We start from the raw sequence: 21,636 nt of genomic DNA, 5'->3' as shown, positions 1-21,636 counted from the left end.
AGAGCATTCTAGGCGAGGCAAATAGCTGCCAACTCCAAGTAATGAAAGGAGGCCAGAATAGATTCATTTAGTGAGATGGGGAAAACTGGGGGGAGTGTCAGCTTTTGAGAAATAAAAATATTATTTGCCTATGAAATAGCCAAGTGGAGATGTTACTAGGAAGTTGCTTATACTAGTCTGGAGTCAGGAGAAAGGGCTGGGCTGGCCAATTTGAGAGTCATCAGCACATATAGAGTGTTTAAAGCTCTGAATATCATGAAATCACCTGAGATAAGGATATAAGTAGAGAAAAGAAGGGGATCCAAGACTGAATCATAGGAACATTTAGGTCTATAGAGAAGGAAGAAACAAGACTAAAAAGGAGTGATCAGAAAGATAGGTGGAAAATAAGGCAAGTGCAGTATTGTGGAAACCTGGGAAAACTGACTGGTTTTAAAAGCATATGCTTTTGAATAGTTAAGTAATTGTCCTGGCAGATAGTAAAAAATTTTTAAATAATTCTCAATAAATTATAAAATACTCCATAGTTATTAATAGTATGTATATTTTCTTTCTTTTTAAACCACTTCCTCCAAAAAGCAGAAACTGGCTTAAACAGGTTAATCAGCTCACTCCAGTCTTTCTGTAAGACAGACCAGTGTGCAGGGATCATGTCTGCTCCTCTCACAGGCTTCTCTCCAGAACTGCCGTGAACTTAAACTGCTGTTGGTTTAAATGTGTGTCAGAGTTGCTTCTGTTTGTTTCCAAAACATTTAATGCCAGTTGTACTTGCTATTATAAATTTATGGTGTAATTTGTAACTTAATGAAATATGAATGTGGAAAGAAAAACTTGTTTTTACAGAAACTAAGCTGAATGCTGTAGAGAGATTTGATAAAGTAATAGTGCTATTGATTAGATGTAAGGGAGTCAACTGTAAAAAGTTGAGGAGAAATTATGAAAGTCTAGAAGAATTTGGCTCTTAGATTATTTCATAACTGTTCTTAATTGTCAATTCACTTTAAAGAAACTGAAACTGGAAATGATAGCTTATGCATTTTGAGTGTGGTTTCTGCAAAAAAGCACAGAACAGAACCCTAATCAGAGGACTAATCAACAAAGAAAAGACTTTGACCTAATAAAGATTGGCAAATGAATATATATGTTTTGGTTTAAGATAAAATATACAAATATAAGTATGTACAATAAAAATATATCCATATATATATGTGATACCTTAACTGATGGCTTATTTTCTGTAGCCAAATATCTTTGTATCCAGTTCTACCAGATCTCCAGTGATACAAAAATGAACTTTAAATCAGCCTATGTTCATTACCAAAATGTATTAATTGTCATTGAATAAATAGAATCTTCCACTATCATTTTATTCCTTTCATGGTTTTGATATTTAAGAACCTCAAACAAGGAAAATGAGTCTTTGGATATTTTGAATTTTCTGTATATATGCATTGTGTTTCTGCACCTAGCCTTTGTATTTCTTTTATCATACTGCACTTTTGAGAATGTTTTTGATCACTCATCAAATCAAACCATCATTATAATCTGACTTTTTTTCTTAATACATAACCACAGTTAAGGTTATTGAGGCATAGTTTTCAAGAGAGAAATATTATAAATTAAAAGAGTTTATCCCCCTGATTTCTTAAATTATCTTTTCAATTAATTTCAGACTTTTCCAAGATATTTAAAGGAAGTGAGAAAGAGTAATTTTTAGTACTGCTACATTTAAATATCAGTTCTTACTGTTCTCTAAACTTAGCTGCAAGCATTTGATTCTTTTATCAGCAGTAATATTTTCAAATTAAAATCCATATTTAATAGGTTGTCAGTAGTGTAGACGGCAAGTGATTAAAGTGAAGAGGTCATAAAATAGAGTATAATAGAAGCCAGTGATCTAAGGGGACATAGAAATGAAATTTAAAATTCCCTGAGTTTATAAATTAGATTCATAAAGTAGGTTTGATTGAATTTTAAATTCTGATTTTTGCATGTACACACCAATCTGATAACCAAATACAATATTTGTGGTCCCTACTTATAAATAGCTACATGCCATTCTATTACTTGTATGTTGCTTAGGAGGCAGCTTCAGTGTCAGTACAATGCTTTGAGACATGATTATTATATATAGCATCAAAACTTAAGTCATTGACCATTAGATAGAAACAACAGGGAGACAAATTTTGGCTCGCTTATGAACAAGAACCTTGGACAAATAGACTCATCCAAAAAATGTGAAGTCCTGTGTTTCCCATCACTAAAGGGCCTAGAAAAAAATCACAGAAGACTTGTTGATATTTTGGGTGAAAATGAAACTGCTGAAATGTATATGGCTGCTGCAGAGCAGTGAGCATTTTGTGCAGTAAGCAAAGGTCATGGGGCCTGAAATACAACCAAGTGGATGTTCTGGTATAGGACCACATTTTCTAGAGGAAGGAGGGCCTTTTTATAATTTTTACAGAAGGACCACTAGCCTTGCAAGCTCTATGCACTTAGAGTTGTATCAGCTCAGAGGAGGCACTATTTTCTAGCCTTTACACACAGAGGGAGGACCATTTTCAACCCAGAATGGAAACTTTCTATCTTGTTTTTATGTATCACCATAGGCTAGCAGTGGTCCTCTTTTTATACATGTAGGTCTTCCCTCCATTTCCTTCCCTCACACACAAGAGTCTGAGTAAGCAATGAAAGGAAATGAATTAAATATTCAATTCAGAAAATCATATTTTTGAAACCAGGTATGTTGGTGGAAGACTCAGTACCCTCAAGAAGCTATTCTATGAGGGAGGGATAAAATATTTGTGCAAATTATCATAATGTGAAGTTAAGATACTAAGTATTTTATGAATGGTACAAAGTACCAATAGCTGAGAATAATAATGAGGGAAATTGCTTTAAAATCAGGGAAGTGTTTATAGAGAATGAAACAGTTAAGATTTGACTTTGAGAAAATTTGAACGGTAGCATGGAACCAAAAGGAAGTTGGGGTGAATGTGAGGTAAAGGAAAACTGTGATAATTTGAAACCACTGAAAGGATTATGAGATGCAAGATTGAAACAAATATCTCATTATTTATGCCATTATAAGCAACCACAGTTGTGAGAAAATATCTTGGTAATAACAACTGTATACTCAATTGTGCTGATACCCTAGGGTCCCCAAGGCCTCAAGCACACTCGTTCTGAAAAACCTGGTACCTTAGTATCTTAATTAACCTTAGTCCACTCTCCTGTTTTCTGTCATTTGGTTTCTCTTTTTGTCATCTATTGCAAACTCAGTGTTTGCCCTACCAGGTATGTCACATTAGAAACTGTAATGGCAGACAATTGTTCTCACAACCTCCTGCATCCGGGGGTAACTACAAACCCAGTTCTGGACAATGAGATACAAAAGAAAGTCTGCTTAGGAGCTTCTGGGGAACCTTTTAATTAACAGATAAAGACAGATGGAGCTGGCATACATATTTTTCCTTTATTCCTGCCTTCAGTGTGGATATGATGCCTGGAACTTTAGAGGCCTTCCTGCAGTCCCAGGGTAAAAACTGTGAGGATGAACGGCCTATACAGGAAGGATGCTAGAGTAGAAAGACAGAACGAACCTGGGACTTTGAAGTTATTGCTGAGCCTTAAAAGTAAACTTAAAATCTACTTATCCCTTAAAGTAAACTCTTAGAAGTAAACTCTTGTTTGTTTGTTTGCCCAGCTAATTGGGTAGTCTGTCACTTTCACCTGAAAGCATCCCTAACTAATATGCCACATTTTTTCTAAGTCTCTCCAGGCAGTATTGCTTTTCTTAAAAAAAACCTGAAGGTAAGTGTTCTTGGGATGTGAATTCTTAAGAAACCATTGTTGAATATTTATGGTACATCAAAGACTATACTGTGTACCAGAAAGCAATACAAAGATAAATAAAACATGGTATTGCCCTCAAGGAACTCATGTTTTACATGAAAGAGTGGTAAGTACCATGATAGAAACTGGTACAAACCCCAGAAGTACCAAAGGGAAGGGAAAGATGAACTCTGCCAAGGAAATCAGGGGAAATGCACACAGGAGACAGCATTTAGGCTGGTTCGGGATCGATGAGCTGAAGTTTACAAGGCAGAGAAGAGTTCCTGACTCTAGGCAGAGTTAATCTTGACCAAGTGCACCGATGAGTGAAGAGGCATGGACTATACTAAGAAAAGCAAAAAGTTGAGAATAGTCGGAACATTGTATTTATTCATTTATTTATTTTAGGAGTGGCTGTATTTAGAAATGAAGGTAGATTTTACTCCAGGCAGCTGCTTGTACTTTCATTTAGTTATGTGTGATTTCCTAAGCAAATTAAAATATTAAAATTAGAAAGGGATTGCTTTAAAAAAGGTAGAAACTTCTAGGCATTTTTGAAGCACTTATTTAACGAAGTTTTTAGTTACAAGCATTTTTTCCAATCATTAAATATCATCCTTAAATTTCCTTAAAGATCATTATCACAAATCAAGGTGTACTTGCAAGTAAGAAACTAAATTTTTTTAATTGGAAAATCTCAGAGATTTCACTAATTCCTCCTTTGCTTTATTCAAATTTATGTGAGTTTATATTCCTTGTATTTCTTTGTTACCCCTCTTCTTTTTTGTTATTATTAACTAAGACAGGCATACAACTTGAAGGAAAAAAGTTTGCGGAAACTCCAGTCCCAACTTATCTGGAAAACCCCCAATTCCCACATAGTAGTTTGATAACCTCCTTCCAAAGTACTTATTTTGTCAGGATCCATAGAAGCTCTTCTTTTTGTTCGGTAATTTATTAAAATAATCCAATGAAGAGGAAAAGAAATCATTAGGGGTCTTACTAAAGTGGAATATGACAGTATAAGGTCAAGGGGAGAGTTGGCACCTAACTTACTTGGAACGTTGTCTACATCAGTCAGATCAAGTCAGCATGTACAGTGGACCCTTGAACAAGGCACAGATTAGAAGTACCAACTGCTAACATAATAAAAAAATCTACATGTAACTTCTGACTACCCAAAAACTTAACTATAGCCAATTGTTGACTGGAAGCCTTACCAATAACATAAAACAGTTGATTAATACATGTTCTCTATGTTATATGTATTCTGTGTTGTATCCTTACACTAAAGTAAGCTAAAGAAAAGAAAATGTTTTTTGAAATTGTCACAATCTCCCCAAAATATTTCCAATATATTTATTGAAAAAAATCTGGGTATAAAAATCCATGCAGTTCAAACTCATGTTCAAGAATCACTGTAGAAATAAAAATGGACTATAATTGCATGTGTTTTTTTCCTGAATTACCAGAAATTATCATCATCACTGGTCAGATGAGAGATAATTCTCATATTTAGTAGCCTCTTATGATACAGATGATCTTTATTAAGTGCTCCCAGATGGAGAGAAAGGATAAAAAAGAGTTGGAGTATAGAAATGAAATATGGTGACCTATTGTAAACAGAACAAACCAATTGATTACAACAGCGGTAAACATAGGAGAGAGATAAAGAGATAAAACAACAGCATAAAAAGAGAAATATGACTTGAAATTTTAGTAGATAGTATGTTCCTAACTGTACTCAGTGCTTCCTTATTTGTATTAACTAAACACCTTTTATTTTATAATGATTAATTACTACTCGCTGTTGTGGGTCAACCTAAAGATACAATAAGAAGAACCTGGGCCCAGGCACTGTGGACATATATTATTAAAGGTGTTTAGGTTAAAAGGTACGTGAGGTCCCATAATACCATGAGGAGAGATGTAAGTAATAGTTTTATATGGGGAATCTGAGGGGTAAGATGGAGATTCAAATGACTGGGCAGGCTGTGAGGTTAGGAAGTGTGGAAATTGAAGGAAGAGTAGATGAGGTCCATGGTGGATCAGGAAGCTGAGTCTGCAAATAAGGTGTGTGGGTTCAGGACTTACTTTTACATGACACCTGTTTACATGCTATTTTGAAAGATATGGCTCTTGAAGACATTTGCAGACTAGACTTTGATTTTACTAATAGTTTTATATATGTAAGCTTTAAATAATATTAGATAGGAAAAATAAAAGAGTGAAATTGTTTTAGAAACACAGTTTGCCCTCCAGCCTTACAACAGATTTACTCAAAGTGCTGGATGTAGCTCAAAACAACTTTGTTTTTATTATACTGAATGGCAGATTTTATTTTTCTGAGTTCAAGAAGAGTATGAAATTTAAAGAAGAGTATGAATTTCTGTAGTCAAGCTGAAGTAATTCTGTCAAGTAATCTGAAATACCAGTGTGCAAAATTTGAATCTGTTTTTATAGTTATATTAGTTAGCTTGGGCGAACATAGCAAAATATCACATATTGGGTGATTTAAACAACACATTTTATTTCTCAGTTCTGGAGCCTGGGAAGTCCAAAAATTCAGTACCAGCAAGATAGGTTTCATTTTGAGGCCTCTTCTCTTGGCGTGTTATCAGCCACCATCTCTCTGTGTGCTCACATGACCTCTTCTTTGTGCACCCATTGGGTGGGAAGAAGGGGAGAGAGGTTCTCTGTGGTGTCTACACTTAGAAGTAGTTCTGTCAGATCAGAGCCCTGCTCTTATAACCTCATTTAACCTCTGCTGCTTTCTTAGATGCCCCCATCTCCAAATGCAGCCTCACTGGAACCTCGACTTCAGCATATGAATTTTGTGGGGACACAAACATTCATTCCATAACAATAGCAAACTGTTAATCAGGCAGTAATTAATAATTGTGAGTTAATCTATACCTACATTTGAAAGAGATATCTGAATACATTTATATTCTGCACAGAAGCTCTTTCCTTTCATTGTTATTACAGAATGGCATAGTGGATGATCAGTAAATTAGAAGTTATATTACTGTCTTTCCCTATAATTGACTCTATGACAAAGCTTTTTTTTTGTTATCATTAATCTACAATTACATGAAGAACATTATGTTTACTAGGCTCCCCCCTTAATCAAGTCCCCCCAACAAACCCCATTACAGTCACTGTCCATCAGCATAGTAAGATGCTGTAGACTCACTACTTGTCTTCTCTGTGTTGCACAGCCCTCCCCATGCACCCCCCCCACATTATACATGCTAATCGTAATGCCCCCTTTCTTTTTCCCCACCCTTGCCCTCCCTTCCCTCCCATCCTCCCCAGTCCCTTTCCCTTTGGTAACTGTTAGTCCATTCTTGGGTTCTGTGATTCTGCTGCTGTTTTATTCCTTCAGTTTTTCTTTGTTCTTATACTCCACATATGAGTGAAATCATTTGGTATTTGTCTTTCTCCACCTGGCTTATTTCACTGGGCATAATACCCTCTAGCTCCATCCATGTTGTTGCAAATGGTAGGATTTGTTTTCTTCTTATGGCTGAATAATATTGACAAAACTTTTTTACCTATTTTGGTGTTAATCTCCAATCTGTAACATCAGACCATTTAATAGAGGATTCCTAACACCTCTGTCCACTCAAAAAACCTATGATTCTGAGAGTCCCACTTCCACTATGGCTGAATAAACTCCTGGCAGACTAACCACCCTGCAGAACCCAGTTATGAACCCTGGAAATACAATAAACAACTACCAGAAGCCTCTGGAAAGTAAATTATATCACAGAGATTCCAGAGATTAGTCAAAACTTGGAAGAAGAAACCAACATAGGATAAATTTCTTGTTCCACTTTTAGTCTGAGGACAGGACCCAGGGCTGAGACTAGGGTGAAGCAAGTGAAGCAGCCTAGGTGCTGCACTCTGAAGGAGATTCTCCCTCTTGGGCGCTGAATCAGCACTTGCACAAGCCATATTGTCAGCACCTCCTTAAATTTTGCACCCTGGAAGCCTTGTTTGCATCACCCTACTCCAAGCCCTAGCAGGAACCATGGGACAATAGCCTATAGTCTTTGTGGTCCGTGGAACTAGCAAATGATGTTTGGGGCAACCACTACGGGAAAGTGAGGGATGGGAAGGCCAGAGAGGAGACAGCAGATACATGGACCCCCAAATTCCATGTATAACCATGGCTCAAGTCTCTGACTCACTCAACTACATAAGCACAGGGAAGATTTCAACAGCCCAGCCAAGTGGGGGGCAAAAATGAACTGAGATATTTGAGCCACTGCCCAAGAGATAGAGCTTATAGCTTGGGTCCAGCCAAGTAAATTTACTGCTAAAACAAAAATAACACCTCTTCAGAGTATAACAGAATCCAGAATTTTCTACAGTGTAACATTCAAAATCTCCAGAATATAAACCAAATTTACTCAATATAAAAAGAGACAGGAAAATGTGACCATTCTCAAGAGAAAAAGCAATAAGTAGAGGCCAGCTCCCAAAACACCTAGATGTTGGAACAAAGACTTTAAAGTACTTTTGTAACTATGCACAATGAAGTAAAGGAAAATATACTCAATGAATGAGAAGATATATCTAAGCAGAGAAATAGAATTCAGTTTTAAAACTGAAGGAGACTCAAAAAGTAAAAATTATATTTTTAAAAATTGAACAGTGGTAGCCTCTGGGGGAATGGTGATAGGTATCAACCAGAAAGGGATCTTTCCTGAGGAATCAGGAAGGTTCTGTATCTTGATAGGGTTTTGATAGGTATAAGCATTTGTCAAAATTTGGTGAATGCACATTTAAGATTTATGAATCTCAATGTATGTAAATTTTACTTGATATCAAAGGAAAAATATTTGGATAGGCTTCCCAGCTGAAAAAATCTCTAAGTTATACCTGCCTACAGCTGGACAAAGAGACTCTGGTACATGAGTATGATCTTCAAAATTAATTCAAAAGTGGTTATTAAATGACCATATTCCAAAGTGATGAACATTCCAGATAAAACATTATCTGAGAAGCATAGGAGGAAAGAAGTCAATAGTATGTTGTAAGAAATAGCTCAAGGGCTAGACTATAAGTGGGATTAATTGGACATGAAGATGAAATAGAAAGATTAGAGCCAAATTTCAAAGTGTCTTTTTTTTTATGGAGTTGTTCATACTGCTGCTTTGAAAGACTTTGCTCTTTTAAATTAAGAGATACATTTTACATACAATAAAACATAAGTGTACAATTCATTGAGTTTTAACAAATGTATACAGTTGTGCAACACCACCATAATCATGTTCTGGAACATTACCATTACTCCAGGACTTTGTCATGTGTCGTGTAATCAGTCCTCTCCATCACCGCTGGTCCCAGGCAGCCACTAATCTGCTTTATGTCACTATAGTTTTGCTTTTTCTAAAATTTAGTATTAAACATTAAGTATGTATCATCTCCCACTTGGTTTAGTGCTTTTAAGATTCATCCATGGTGCTGTATATGTCAATTGTACCCATATTGGGGATTGGTATTCCACTGTGTTGGTATTCCACAGTTTATTTATCCAGTCACCAATTGATGGACATTTGAATTGCTTTTATATTGGGGCCATATGAAAGCTAATATGAACATTCAAGTAGTGTCTTTCTGTGGATATGTTTTTTGAAAGAGTCTTGAATGCCATGCTATGAAAATTTTTTATTATTTTGTTTTAAGTGGTAATCAACTATATTGTGAAAATATTCTTTGCAGAGGAGAAAAAGAAAAATTCAAATCACTTTTATTTGAGTTTAAGTATTTAATATAATCAATATTGAGTTTATCCCATTGCATTATCATTTGAAAACTATTATTTGAAAAAGTGTCCATGACTCTGCTGGGGTGTTTTTACTGCTTTGCTTTAAATATTTTTAAAATGAATTTAATAAAAATTTAAATAAATCTTAAAGGCAAATATCCAAAAGAAGCTTTGTCTTTATGATTTGCTCAAATTTGTCCTGAAAATAATGTGGGATACTAAACAGATTTCCCGGTAAGCACAATTTTTTTTTTTTTTAATTTAAAGACAGGGATGCTAACAGCAAACGACTACATGATTAGCAGCTAGGGATGTTTAGATTGCATTATTTATCTTCAGGGTGGGAAACATCAGTGATCTTAATTTTATTTCATCGGTCTGTGACAATACTTCTAAAATTGTTTATCTGATGATCCTCCACTACCCTGTTGTCAAAATCCACAACTAACAGTTGTGCAAACATTTGTGAGAAAGTTCCCCTGGTGAGTACAAAGACCTTATAACAACAATAGAATTTCACACATGTGCAGGATTTACTGAACTGTCAGCCTTCAGCCTTCATGGGAGGCAGATTTGTTACAGTCAGTCAACAAATATTTCTTGGGCACCCAGTGTGTGTGTGTGAGGCACTCCAGACTCTACCAGGCCTTTGAGAGTAAGCACTCAACAAATGTGAGTAGAGGAAGTGTTGAGGGAGGCTTCTGCAGATCCAGGGCCTAGCCAGGTAAGGAGCCAGGGGCTCTGCTGCTAATGTTCAGAGGTTACCATGCTGGAGAACGTGAGGGAGATTTTGACGAGCTATGCCACGGGTAGCTTGATGAGACTCCAAGTCAGACAGAGAGGATCTGGAAGGTCAAGCCTGCCATTTCCAAACCCACTTCACCCGATCAACTTTACCATGCCTGAATTTAATTTACCAAAATCCCTTCCTTTTATGTTTCTCGTTCCTCCTCTTTTTTTTTTTGTAATGGTCTACAATTATATACACAACTGTAAGATTTCATAGCCAGTTTTGTTAGGAGCAGTATGCACTTTTTAAATCTCATTTTATCATCTTTTCCTACCATCTAGCCTCTTGGTTTCCTTGCTTGCTTCCTTCTCTTTTTCTTTACCTTTCTCTTCTTTTATTGCTTTCTCTCCCTGACCACAGAATGTAAGACAAAACAGTTTTTAGATTTGTGGATTTATTGGGGGGAAAGTTTATAATTTTGTGACTGATTTAAATGTAGATTACTTTGATATTTTATACATCTCCTTTGGGAGAAAACTGAAATCAGTTATGATGTTCTTTTTATCTATATGTGGACTTGGATACCGTTTTGTCAGTGACATTTCTCTTCCTGGGGAAAAAAAGTGTCCCACTTCTGATTTAGACATTATATGAAATAAATAATAAGAGCATGGTGGTAAGCAGAATTCTGAGACAGCCCCCCCAAATTCCTGGCCGCTGACATACACACACTTTCTACCAGTTGTTCAACCAAAAACTAATTTAGGTGCGCTATGAAGAGATTTTGTACGTTTAATTAGTTGACCTTAAGACCGGGAGTTATCCTGGTAGGCCTGACTTAATCACATGAACCCTTTAAATCTGAGTCTAGAAAAATCAGATTAGAAACATAAAAAAGGTTCTACTAGTTAGCTTGAAGATAGAAACATGAAAAAAATTCTTGCTAGCTTGAAAATGGAGGGGGTCACATAGCAAGGAATGGCAGCTATTTCTAAGTGCTGAGAGCAGCCCCCGACTGAACTCCAACAAGAAAACTGGGACTTCGGTCCCACAGCTGCAAGGCACTGAATTTTGCCAAGAATGAAAGTGAATTTGGAAATTTTCCCCCAGAACCTCAAAATGAAAACTCATCCCAGCTGACACCTTGATTTCAGCCTTGATGCCCTGAGTAGAGAACTCAGTCTTCCCATGCGACTTCCAACCTACAGACTGTGAGCTAATAAATGGATGTTGTCTTAAGCTGTTGAGTTTGTGGTAGTATGTCCTGCAAGCATAGAAAATGAATGCAACCATGAATGGTATGTTTGCTTGAAAGCTTGCTTACAGAATACTTAATTTTTAGAATTCTGGTATTCTGGTATGGGATACTTTTATAAATATGGTTGAGAAAGCCAATAACATTCTGTAGAGATATTCATGAAATCACGTTAAGAGATATATTTCTCAGCATTTTGACCTAGTTAATGAGCTGCTGTTCCTATTTCTTAGGTCAAGTCTGTCTACCTCTTGTACTCAGATAACCTGTTGGTTATAGGAAAATAGTAATGTCCATTTTGGACTACCCAGATCTTAACCAGTAGAAGTCAAGCTTGCTTGACAGCAACTTTAGCACCTCTGAAGTTTTCAGTTTTCCTGAATGAAGTAGAAAAGAGGTGTGATTCACTTTTTTTCCTTATATTTCACTTTTTTCCCCATTAGTTCATATTCAGTAGCCACTGACCCCTTAATATATTTATTATTGTAGTAATAGCAGTACTTTAAAGAAATCTTATTTATCTTTGCACACAAGAAAGAATTAGGAACCCTACACACACACACATACACACACACACACACAATCTCTTTAGACTGTTTATGCAGAGATCTCACATTGTTGTAAGGAAAATTTCAGCAAGTTTTATGCTGAATTTATTAGTGGCATTTTAATGAGAATTTAGTACTAATATTAATGCACAGAATGAGGTCTTTTGTATGTTACTGGTTTTAAGCAAAACAAACTCAAACCAGATCAATGCCCCAGCATTGTATAAATGCCCAGAGACAACTGCCAGTGAAATTCTATATTCTCATCTTCAAGCTGGGTCATGAGATGACAGTTAGTAGTGGAAGAAGCAATATTTCAGCTGGCTTTTCAAATGTGTGGACATCAAAGTTCAAGGAAATGACCCCATGATTATCACAAGGAGTAAAAGAATTCCAACTGTGAAAATAGTGAATTTTGCATCCATTGGGAAGAGGAATGTAGAAAGTGAGCTTTTTCCCTCCTCTGAAGTGTGTATTAGTGTAGTTTCATTTGCCCAAAAATAGTGACAAGATAAAGAGGACTGTGAACCACCAAAAACTTCTAAATTTTTACTGTATTGTTCCAATATTACAGCTTTTAACTTGCTTAGTGAGTGACTTCTAATGAGAAATTACATATCTAGTTAACATTTAAATTCTGAATTTGAGAAATATAAATATAAAAGCATGTAAATAGTCATACATTATAAATGTCACTTGCTTTTTTGTATTCTTGTTCAAATGATGACGTATGTAACCATGTAAAAAAAATCAAGTCACAGGTCTAAAATCATGTCCGTTAATACAGCGTTTATACAAATCTAATTTTGAGGAGTGTTTAAAGCACAGTTCAGGAAATCTATAATTCTTTTAAGAAACTAGGAATGATTTTTATATTTAAAATACTGCACTATTTGGCTTTTTATAGGTTACAACCTTCTCTCAGTATAACAGATTCCTTTTTCATAGGAAAATTAGCTAGTAGTTCTTTTAAAATTGGCACCGCAGTTCAGACCTACAAATTAACTTGTATAATCGTAAATCTAACATAAAATGTCTCTAAAATAGACTGCTTTGTGAGCCTAAAAGATTATTTTCAGTTCCTTTCAAAAGAGCATTTCTCTGGGAAATAATGCAGAGCTTGAGATGTGGGAGTTTTGTTTTCTTTTTTGCGTTCTTCAAAAAGTTAGGCAAAAGTATTGTTTGACCATTTAAAAATACTGATTCTTGGCAATGTACATGGGAGTTAGTTATCTGGAAGCAGTGTGGCAATGGTTAAAGGCATAGGCGGTAGTGCCAGATTGCTTGGGTCAGATTGTGACCACCCTTTGTTAGCAGTGTGACAGTGCGCCACTTACTTAAACTTCTTTATCCCTCAGTTTCCTCTGTAATATGAGGTTAATAGCACCTATCACAAATGGCTATTGCAAGGATACAATGTGGTAATATTTGTAAAATACCCAGAGGAATATCAGGTACATAGAAGCTCCATGTACACATTTGATAAGTTAATGGTTTATTGTTAAGGCAGTGATTTTCCACATTACGAAAGGCTGATGGCAGTTTCATGGAATCACCTTTTGGATTAAACAGTATTTCGATCCTTTGATTTTTGGAAACTTTCTATTAGGTCCAAGGAGTTAAGAAATGGGTTCCACAGTGGTTATGTTGGAGCTAGCCCATACTGGCTTGCAAAAATTTTGTGAGCAGATTGTCCAACATAATCATTATTAAAAATTAAAATCTTTTAACTAAAAATTAAATTATATTAAAATAAAAATAAATAAATATTCAACACTTACCATTTCCTAATGGTTTTCCTGTATTTTACTATTATCTTTGTTTTTGAGGTTATTTATACCTGTTGAATCTGGGAATATCATATCATGTTAAACTACCGCACATTTCTTCCCAACTCTATAGTCAGTGACATTACATTAGTAGCTAGAAATCAGTCATGATAGGAGTATTTACACCACAGAAATCAGCAAATGCTGCAGACTAGGGTTTCCTTCTCCAAAAGCTGGTTGTAAAACATTTACCATCACACTACTCAGTGAGGGTCATAATGTGCCAATGGTTTCTGTTGTTCTTTTGCTGAATGTTAGTGTGAGTGAAATAGCAACTGTATAATTTCTGTATTGAGGAGAGGACAGTAAAAAGTATATCTACACCTTAATGGAGATGTCCCCTGTAGGTAATTTAAATACTTTTCCTATGTTAAGCATCCAAATTACTCTAGAATCATGACCTATGAAGAATGAGCTGTTATTTTCATTACTATGAATAATAATGGTCCCCTTCTATATATCATTATCTAGTTTATATTATCTAATAAGATCTCATGATAACCCTATAAACTAGGCAAGATTACTGCTATTATCACTAAGGTATAGAAGAGAAAGTTGAGACTCCATGAGGTTATTACTTTCCCATGCTAATTCAACTTGTAATTGAGGAATGTCACATAGATTCAGACTTTCCAACTTGCAAATAAAGTGAAAATTCCACCATATGATGTCATATTCTTTAGTGAATCCTTATTAATGGTGAATTAGAGATCTCTCACATACTCTTCCCTCCTCCCTTTCTCCCTCACTTCATCTCCCCCACCTCTCCTTCTCTTTCTCTTCCTCTCTAGATATCAGATCCTAAAAGTTAAATGTATTTTGAGTTTTCATAACAATTACACTAGTGTTTTTAAAATAAATTTGGCTCTGTTTGAGCTGAGAGTGATGGTATTGTCTTTGTTTTATTCTTAGAATTTTCATTGTCCAGATTGCGCCCCATCCCAACTCCATCTATGGTCCATATGAATTCAACACCTTTACTTTTCATTCAGTGCCTATCTTTTTTCCACCTTACCATTTTTTTCCACTCCCCCATGCACTTGGGCATCAACAGATAGTGGTTCAAACTCCCTACTACTTCCTCCCAGTTCACTGTGGTCTATTGTCCTCAATTAGATCACCTGTCTATTTTCTCTACCCTCAGCCTCAACTGTTGCTTTTACTCGTCTTCTCATTCAGCATAAAGTCTGGTATCCATTGTTCTAATCATCCTTGCAAATCCCCTCAGTTCACGTGACTGTCTGTCCTTTCATCACATCATTTAACAAGACTCCAGGCCCTGCCAAGCCCACTCGCCCACCTTCTGCATGATAAACACAAGTAATGAGCATTGCTGCAGTTGTACCCATAATTGACTAGATTCCACTAGATTGTTTAATGTATAATCATAATTATTTTAAAGACCAATATTTTTTCTATCTCTGGATCTGGTTCTGTTGGTGGTTTTATCTTCTGACAATGTATCTTTTTTTTTATCTCTTTTCTAGGTGTCTCATAATTTTGATTGAATGTACAAAACTGTAGACATTGAGATAAATATTATTTAAACCCAGAAATGGGCCTGTCCCTTCTCTGTCAGTGAGTGAGGGGGTTATTCACTCTCGTTTGTAGGCAAGCTGGATTTGCATTTTGTTTCTAGAGCTACACTGAGTTAACCACAGACTTGAAATTCCTCCAGTCGTCTGCTGTTCTCTTGTGAGGTCTGGAGTGCTGGGGGCTTTTCCTCAGTATTTCTGCTCCGGACTCAGCTGGCAGCAGGCTCTGAATACCTGCATTAATGATTGATGTCTGCTCTCTTGCCTTCCCCCAGAAGTAAGCAGCTGTCACTTTTTACTCCATGCAAGGTTAATGGTGGATGTGGGAAGTGCAGGTGGAGAAGAGGCTCTTGGTTTTCCTACTCTGGTCTCTGCTTTAGTCAGGCCCTGTGGCTGCATCTCAGGGTGGGACTTTCTCAGCTTTCCTGACCCTCCTCCGTGGCAACCCTACCTCCTACTCAGTGCTCAAGTGAACTTCCTGCTTCTCTGCTTGTGGAAGTCAAACTCTGCTTTGTACCAGTGCAGGATTCTGGATTTGAGAGGTTTCCTGCACTTGCCCCTCCGGTGACTTAGTGTCAGAGCAGGGCGACCACATCAGGTTTTCATACTGCAGACCTGCCAGGACAAACATTATTTTCCTGAAGTCAGGGCAGGGACTGGTGGTGTAGTAATTTCTAGCCCCTTTCCCAAGGAGCAAACGGATTTTTCTTCATGGCACTGAGAGTCCTCTCCAGCTCCTCCAGAGGTCCTTGCTTCTCCCCCAGCAGCAGCTGGCTCTTACTTCACATCAGAGGAGGGCCCCAGGGTGTCTGCAGGTTTTATGCCTGTCTCCCTGATCACCAGCTCGTACTCAGGCAGGGCCCAGAGCATGGATGGTACGCCTGTGCCACCCTTGAAACTTTGCAGATCCTGCATGAGCTTGCACCAGCCAGAGGCTGTCTCGGGTCTCCTGCCCACCCACGGTCGTTCTTGTGAGCAAGGAGCTGTTTGGGAAGAGCAGACTCCTTGTATCTAAGTCTCCGAGGATCTAAACTATCATGCCAGCCCATAATCAGGCTTTACAGATTTGTTAAAATTTTACTTGTTTTCTTCTTACCCACTTTGATGGCAACACCTCCTCTTCCTGTATACTGCCAAGAGAGAAAGACATGAGCCCCATCTTCCCTCGAGGGGCTTGTCATCCTTTGGAATTCAGTTCTCCAGAGGGTCAGCTCAGGTGAGGAACTCAGTCTCTGAAGAACTAAAAAAAAATTTTTTTTTTTAGGTTGTGCAGCTTTTCCCCACATATGGTGGGAGCAACATTCTCTTGAAGTTTTCTTCATCTTAAACAGAAGCAGATCTTCTGCTTCCTTTTTAAGAAACTTTCAAACAATTTAAACATGGCCTGCAAAACCCTGCATAGTCATATTTGCCTGTCTCTACAGCCAAATCCTAAATCACTCTCCCCCTCCTTCATTCACTATGCTCTGGGAACAGTAATCTCTCAGTTCCTCAAATGTGCCCAGCTCTTTCCCGTCTCAGAGCCTTTGTACATGCTGTTCTCTCAGCCTAGAGTGCTCCCCACCCCCCGTGTGAACCTGGACAACTCCAGCTCTTCCAGGGATCCCTCTTGTATCTTACAGCCCCTTAATCCAAATTGGTACATAAATGACCTTACTCTTTTTCATAGCTCAACAATATCCCACTATCTGGATATATCATCTTCACTCAATCCCAAGTGGTGGTTATTTAGATTATTTCCAATATGTTGCTTTTACAATTAATCATCTAATACATAAAGCATGTCTGCAGGAAAATTCCTGGAAGAATTGCTGAATGAAATTGTACATGGAGACAGCTCAGCCTAGTGGCTAAGAGTCTGGGCTCTAACACCTGCCAGCAGTACGACCTTGGGCAAGTGCCTCCACTTCCTCATTTGCAATATGAGGATAATGATAGTACCTCTCTTAAGAGGTAGAATTATGAAGCATAAGATAGGTGGTACATGTATAGTGCTTAGAACAGTGCCTAACATATATCCACTCAATAAAAGTTAGCTGTTATTATTAGCATTTAAATTTTTAGATAAATATTGACAAGTTTCTCTCCATAAATGTTATCAGTTTGTACTTCCCCCAGTATGAGAATGACTGCCTCTTTACATCCTAAACACAATAAACTACTTTTTAATTTTTGCTAACATGAACATGACATCTCATAATAGTTTAATTTGTATTTCTCTTATTAAGCATGAAGTTAAGGATACTTCCATATGCTTAAGTGCATTTTATTTCCTGTGTCCTGAATGTTCCACAGACTCCTGTCATTAGCCATTTTCTTACTGATTTGTAGTTGTTTATGTATTAGGGAGTTTGGCCTTTGCACTACAACTTACTCTTTCATAGTGCATTCAACACTTTCCTTCATAGAATATATTCCTATTTTGAATGATGTCTTTATTTATGATTATTTTATAAAGGCTCCGTAAGATCAAGGTTCATGTTTATTTGTTTATCATTGCATATTCAGCACCAAGAAAAATGCGGAACATGTAATAAATGATCAGAGACGTTTAAAGAAGGGGCCAATATGACAAAGAGAATCTTCGTATTTAAATAGACTGGGAAATGGGAAGGCAACTATTTTGTATGGAAATGTGATGAGTTCAGTTTGGGCTATGTTGAATTTTAGGTGACAGCCAGTATCCTAAGTTGACTGTGTATAATACTGTTGCTTTGGCGAGATACTTCTGAAGGTCTGGAGTCATCACCGTGAAGTGGCTGATGAGAACCAGATGATCCCTAAGGAAAAAAATGTTCTGTGAAGGTTCATAGACAAACCACTCCCAATCAGAAGCAATTCAAGCTGTAAAGTTTTAAAATAAATATGAAGAGAAACGGAAAAATAGAAACATTATATATTTGCAAATATAAAGAAATGGGGAATGTAGAGAAATTTTCAATGCTTTGAAACAATAATGATTATTGAAAAGTATTTAGATAATGTTGTAATGATACCCAAGTTACTCACTGTGAAGAAATGAAATCCTTTACTAATGGGAATCTCAGTCCATTGTAATCATATAAACTTGCGGAAATCAAAAGTGCTCTTTTTGTATAAAGTAAGCTATTTGGTTTAAATATATATTTTGTTTTTCAGTTTATGATTGAACAATGATTGTGTTTTCTGTTACTGAAGTATCGCTGAGAGATAGTTACTATCAATTTAGCCTCCAAGTCTGTTTTTTTACAGATTCTATTAACTGCATGAAAAATAAGAAACTGTCAGTCTTCTAAAAAGAAATTCTTATTTTTTCAGAACAGAGAATTTATCCTAAAATAAACTTATACATATTATTTAATATAAAAGAATATCTTTATGGCTACAGTCACTGAACAACCATTTTTACTTAAATGAATATGAACTAGTACCTTTATTAAGTCTCTTATGAAGTTACAGTCCTTATTTAATAATTGTAAGAAAATAATCAGGTCAGAAATCCTATTCTGTTGGCATAGAGAGTATGGGTATCCCAATGTCAGTCTCAATTTTCAAATGATCCTGTAGATTAAAAGATACTAAAATGTATATTTTTTTTAAGTATACTTCTTCCTGTAAAAGAAATCTGTGACTTAAAAAATTAGAAGCGTGAATATAACTGTTGGATTGACAAGTCATGTAGGCCAAAACCTTTGTCACATTGGAATGACTTTCATTTAGTTTTTAGCTGTCTTTGCCTTATTGATCAGAAATGGTATTTCTAAGCATTTTGGGCATGAAAGCAAGGTTCTTATGTAGTCATCAGATTCTTCTCTGCAGGTAAGGGACTTGTCAGTGATGAATAAAGTGATGTGTAATAGACACAGAAAGTGTGAAGAAAGAAAATAACTCTGCTTGAACTGGTGCAGCAGCAGCATTTTATCATGGCCTGTCTGGCTGGGCGTGTGCTGGACACCAGAGGAGATGGATATAACGTCACTTCAGGGGCTTTTAAGAAGCAGTCATTTGCTTATGCTGAGGTCCCAGAAGTGCTTATTTTCTACTGAAAATAGGTGCATTTATTCATTAAGAGAAAGGAAACTCCTGGATGGCTAGTGTTAATTTACAAAGGAAATAGTTACAGAATTTTTGGCCAAGGTCTTATTTTATACAACTTGTATTAGAAGTCTGGAAATAAATATAAAATCAAGCTTGTTTTGTTTTTCTGAGTCATAAAAACAGCATCCTTAGAGCTGTTCTCAGAGAATATTCTTGAAGAGGCTAATGGTAATAGAGTAAGGTTTTATTTCATTCAAATAGTTACTGTTCCTGCATTTTTGCTCTGCCTCATGTTGAAACTTGTGGGTATGGAAGTCAATGGTTTGTTGTTGTTATAGTTCAGTTACTTTCCAAAGAAGTAGGCTACCTGAGCCATGGAGTCTGTTCTTTAGTGTGTAATGTATCTGATACCCATCAGTGTATCTTATATCCATCTTATATCCATGATAAATTAGGATCAAAGTACTGATCCAAAAGGTGGATTGAAATCCTTAGCAGTACTCAGAGATGTGTGTAGAGATAGAAACCACTGTGTTCTAAAGAGGTACCACCCGTAAGTAAAATCTAAGAGAATGTGGCTGCCTCAACATGGGCCTGTTGTCTTCGTATCATGAGGACAAAAAAGTACTCATTTACAGAAATCAAACTTGTTTTGTTTGGACAAATAATTGCTTACTTCAGTCTGCATCTCATAGCTAACTGACTATTCTCAATCTAATTACAGATGTAGAAGCTAAGTTTAGCAAATTGTTCAGCCACTTATGTTTAGTGCACAAAATTCTTAATTAACAAAATTTAAAAACCGGTCTGTTGTAAATTGTTTCGCTAATAAACTTTCAAATTCATAAGGTATTTTATCTTGTCCAAAAGCTACTTTCAAACCCTTGCTGATCTGTCTTTCATGTACCGATTCCCTGTGGAGCTGTGTGGAAGGATGTAAAGGGAGCCAATTAAAGAAAATTCAAGCCAGAATAGACAGGCAGGGGCCATCTTGTCCATCCTTCTGCCTCTAGGCAAAAACCACCACCGCCTGCACAAAAAAATTTTTGCTTGAATCCTGCTGACAAAAATGCTCACCACATGTAAATGACGAGTCATAATACAGTTAATGCAACTAAAGCAGATTGTTAACTGTCCAAGACTTGTTTATTGTGTTCTAACGGTGCTGAGTATGAAAGCTCATCTGAATTGGCTTAAGTTCTCCTTTCTAGAAAATTTATTTTGTTCAAGAAATGTACTCATATAATTGTGAAGATGTGGGAGGTTTGTATCCAGGAAATAAAGTTATCTTTATCATCTTATTAAATGTATTTTTGGTTTCCTTTCATTCTAGGTCTACCTTACGGGTGGGAGGAAGCTTACACAGCAGATGGAATCAAGTACTTCATCAAGTAAGTGCGAGCATCTCTACCAAGTAAGCAATTTTCTTCACATCTGGAGAGAACCTGGAAGTTGCAGAATAATCAGCAAAACCAAGAAACCCTCTTAGAGGTTACAAAAATTAGTAACAAGAAATGAAGTCTCACCATTTTCATTTCATAGGATTTGAATGCTAATACCAGATATCATTCAGAGAAAAAAAAACCTGTAATTATTTCAAGTAAATATCAAAAAAATTGGAACAGGATCATCATTTGTACTTAAATATTAGATGCCTAAATTCACTCCTGGCTGAAAGTGTTAATAATTATGAAAACTTAATGACGAAGTGGAGAAAAAAATCTACTTTGTCTTAAAACTTCTTAATAATACTAATAAGAGCATTTTAAAATACTTTACAATGTACATAGTTCATTCATTCTGCAAATACTTTTTAAGCATTTGCAGTGTACCAGGCAAGGCTGCATGCCTTGGAGATACAGACTAGTTCTCTGATGTCATGAAAGTCATGCAATAGGAAGGAGAGACAGACAATAAATAACTCAAAAGATAAATGAGGCAGCATATGAACAAACCTTATCTCAGTGGATTCTCAGAACCCCCTTTGAGGTATGTGTACCTTATTTTCCCTGTTTTATAGATAAAGAAAATTGGAGCCTAGAGCAACTGTCAAAAAATCCACAGCTACTAAATTACCAAGCCAGAACAGAATCAGATCTTCTTTTGATT

General features: G+C 36.4%; 1 protein-coding gene across 6 annotated transcripts in view; it reads left to right on the top strand.

Annotated features, from left to right (window-relative positions):
- Positions 1-21,636, top strand: part of STXBP4 (syntaxin binding protein 4) — a 195,073-nt gene that overhangs the window by 150,708 nt on the left and 22,729 nt on the right. For all 6 annotated transcript variants that reach the window (XM_057501329.1, XM_057501328.1, XM_057501330.1 and 3 more), the window contains one exon: positions 20,861-20,918. In XM_057501329.1, coding sequence (XP_057357312.1) covers positions 20,861-20,918 — 58 coding nt within the window. The remainder of the gene's footprint in view (positions 1-20,860; positions 20,919-21,636) is intronic.

Source organism: Manis pentadactyla, chromosome 4 (assembly GCF_030020395.1).
Source record: "Manis pentadactyla isolate mManPen7 chromosome 4, mManPen7.hap1, whole genome shotgun sequence".
Taxonomy (NCBI): domain Eukaryota; kingdom Metazoa; phylum Chordata; class Mammalia; order Pholidota; family Manidae; genus Manis; species Manis pentadactyla.
This window is presented reverse-complemented; position numbering and strand designations above follow the sequence as displayed.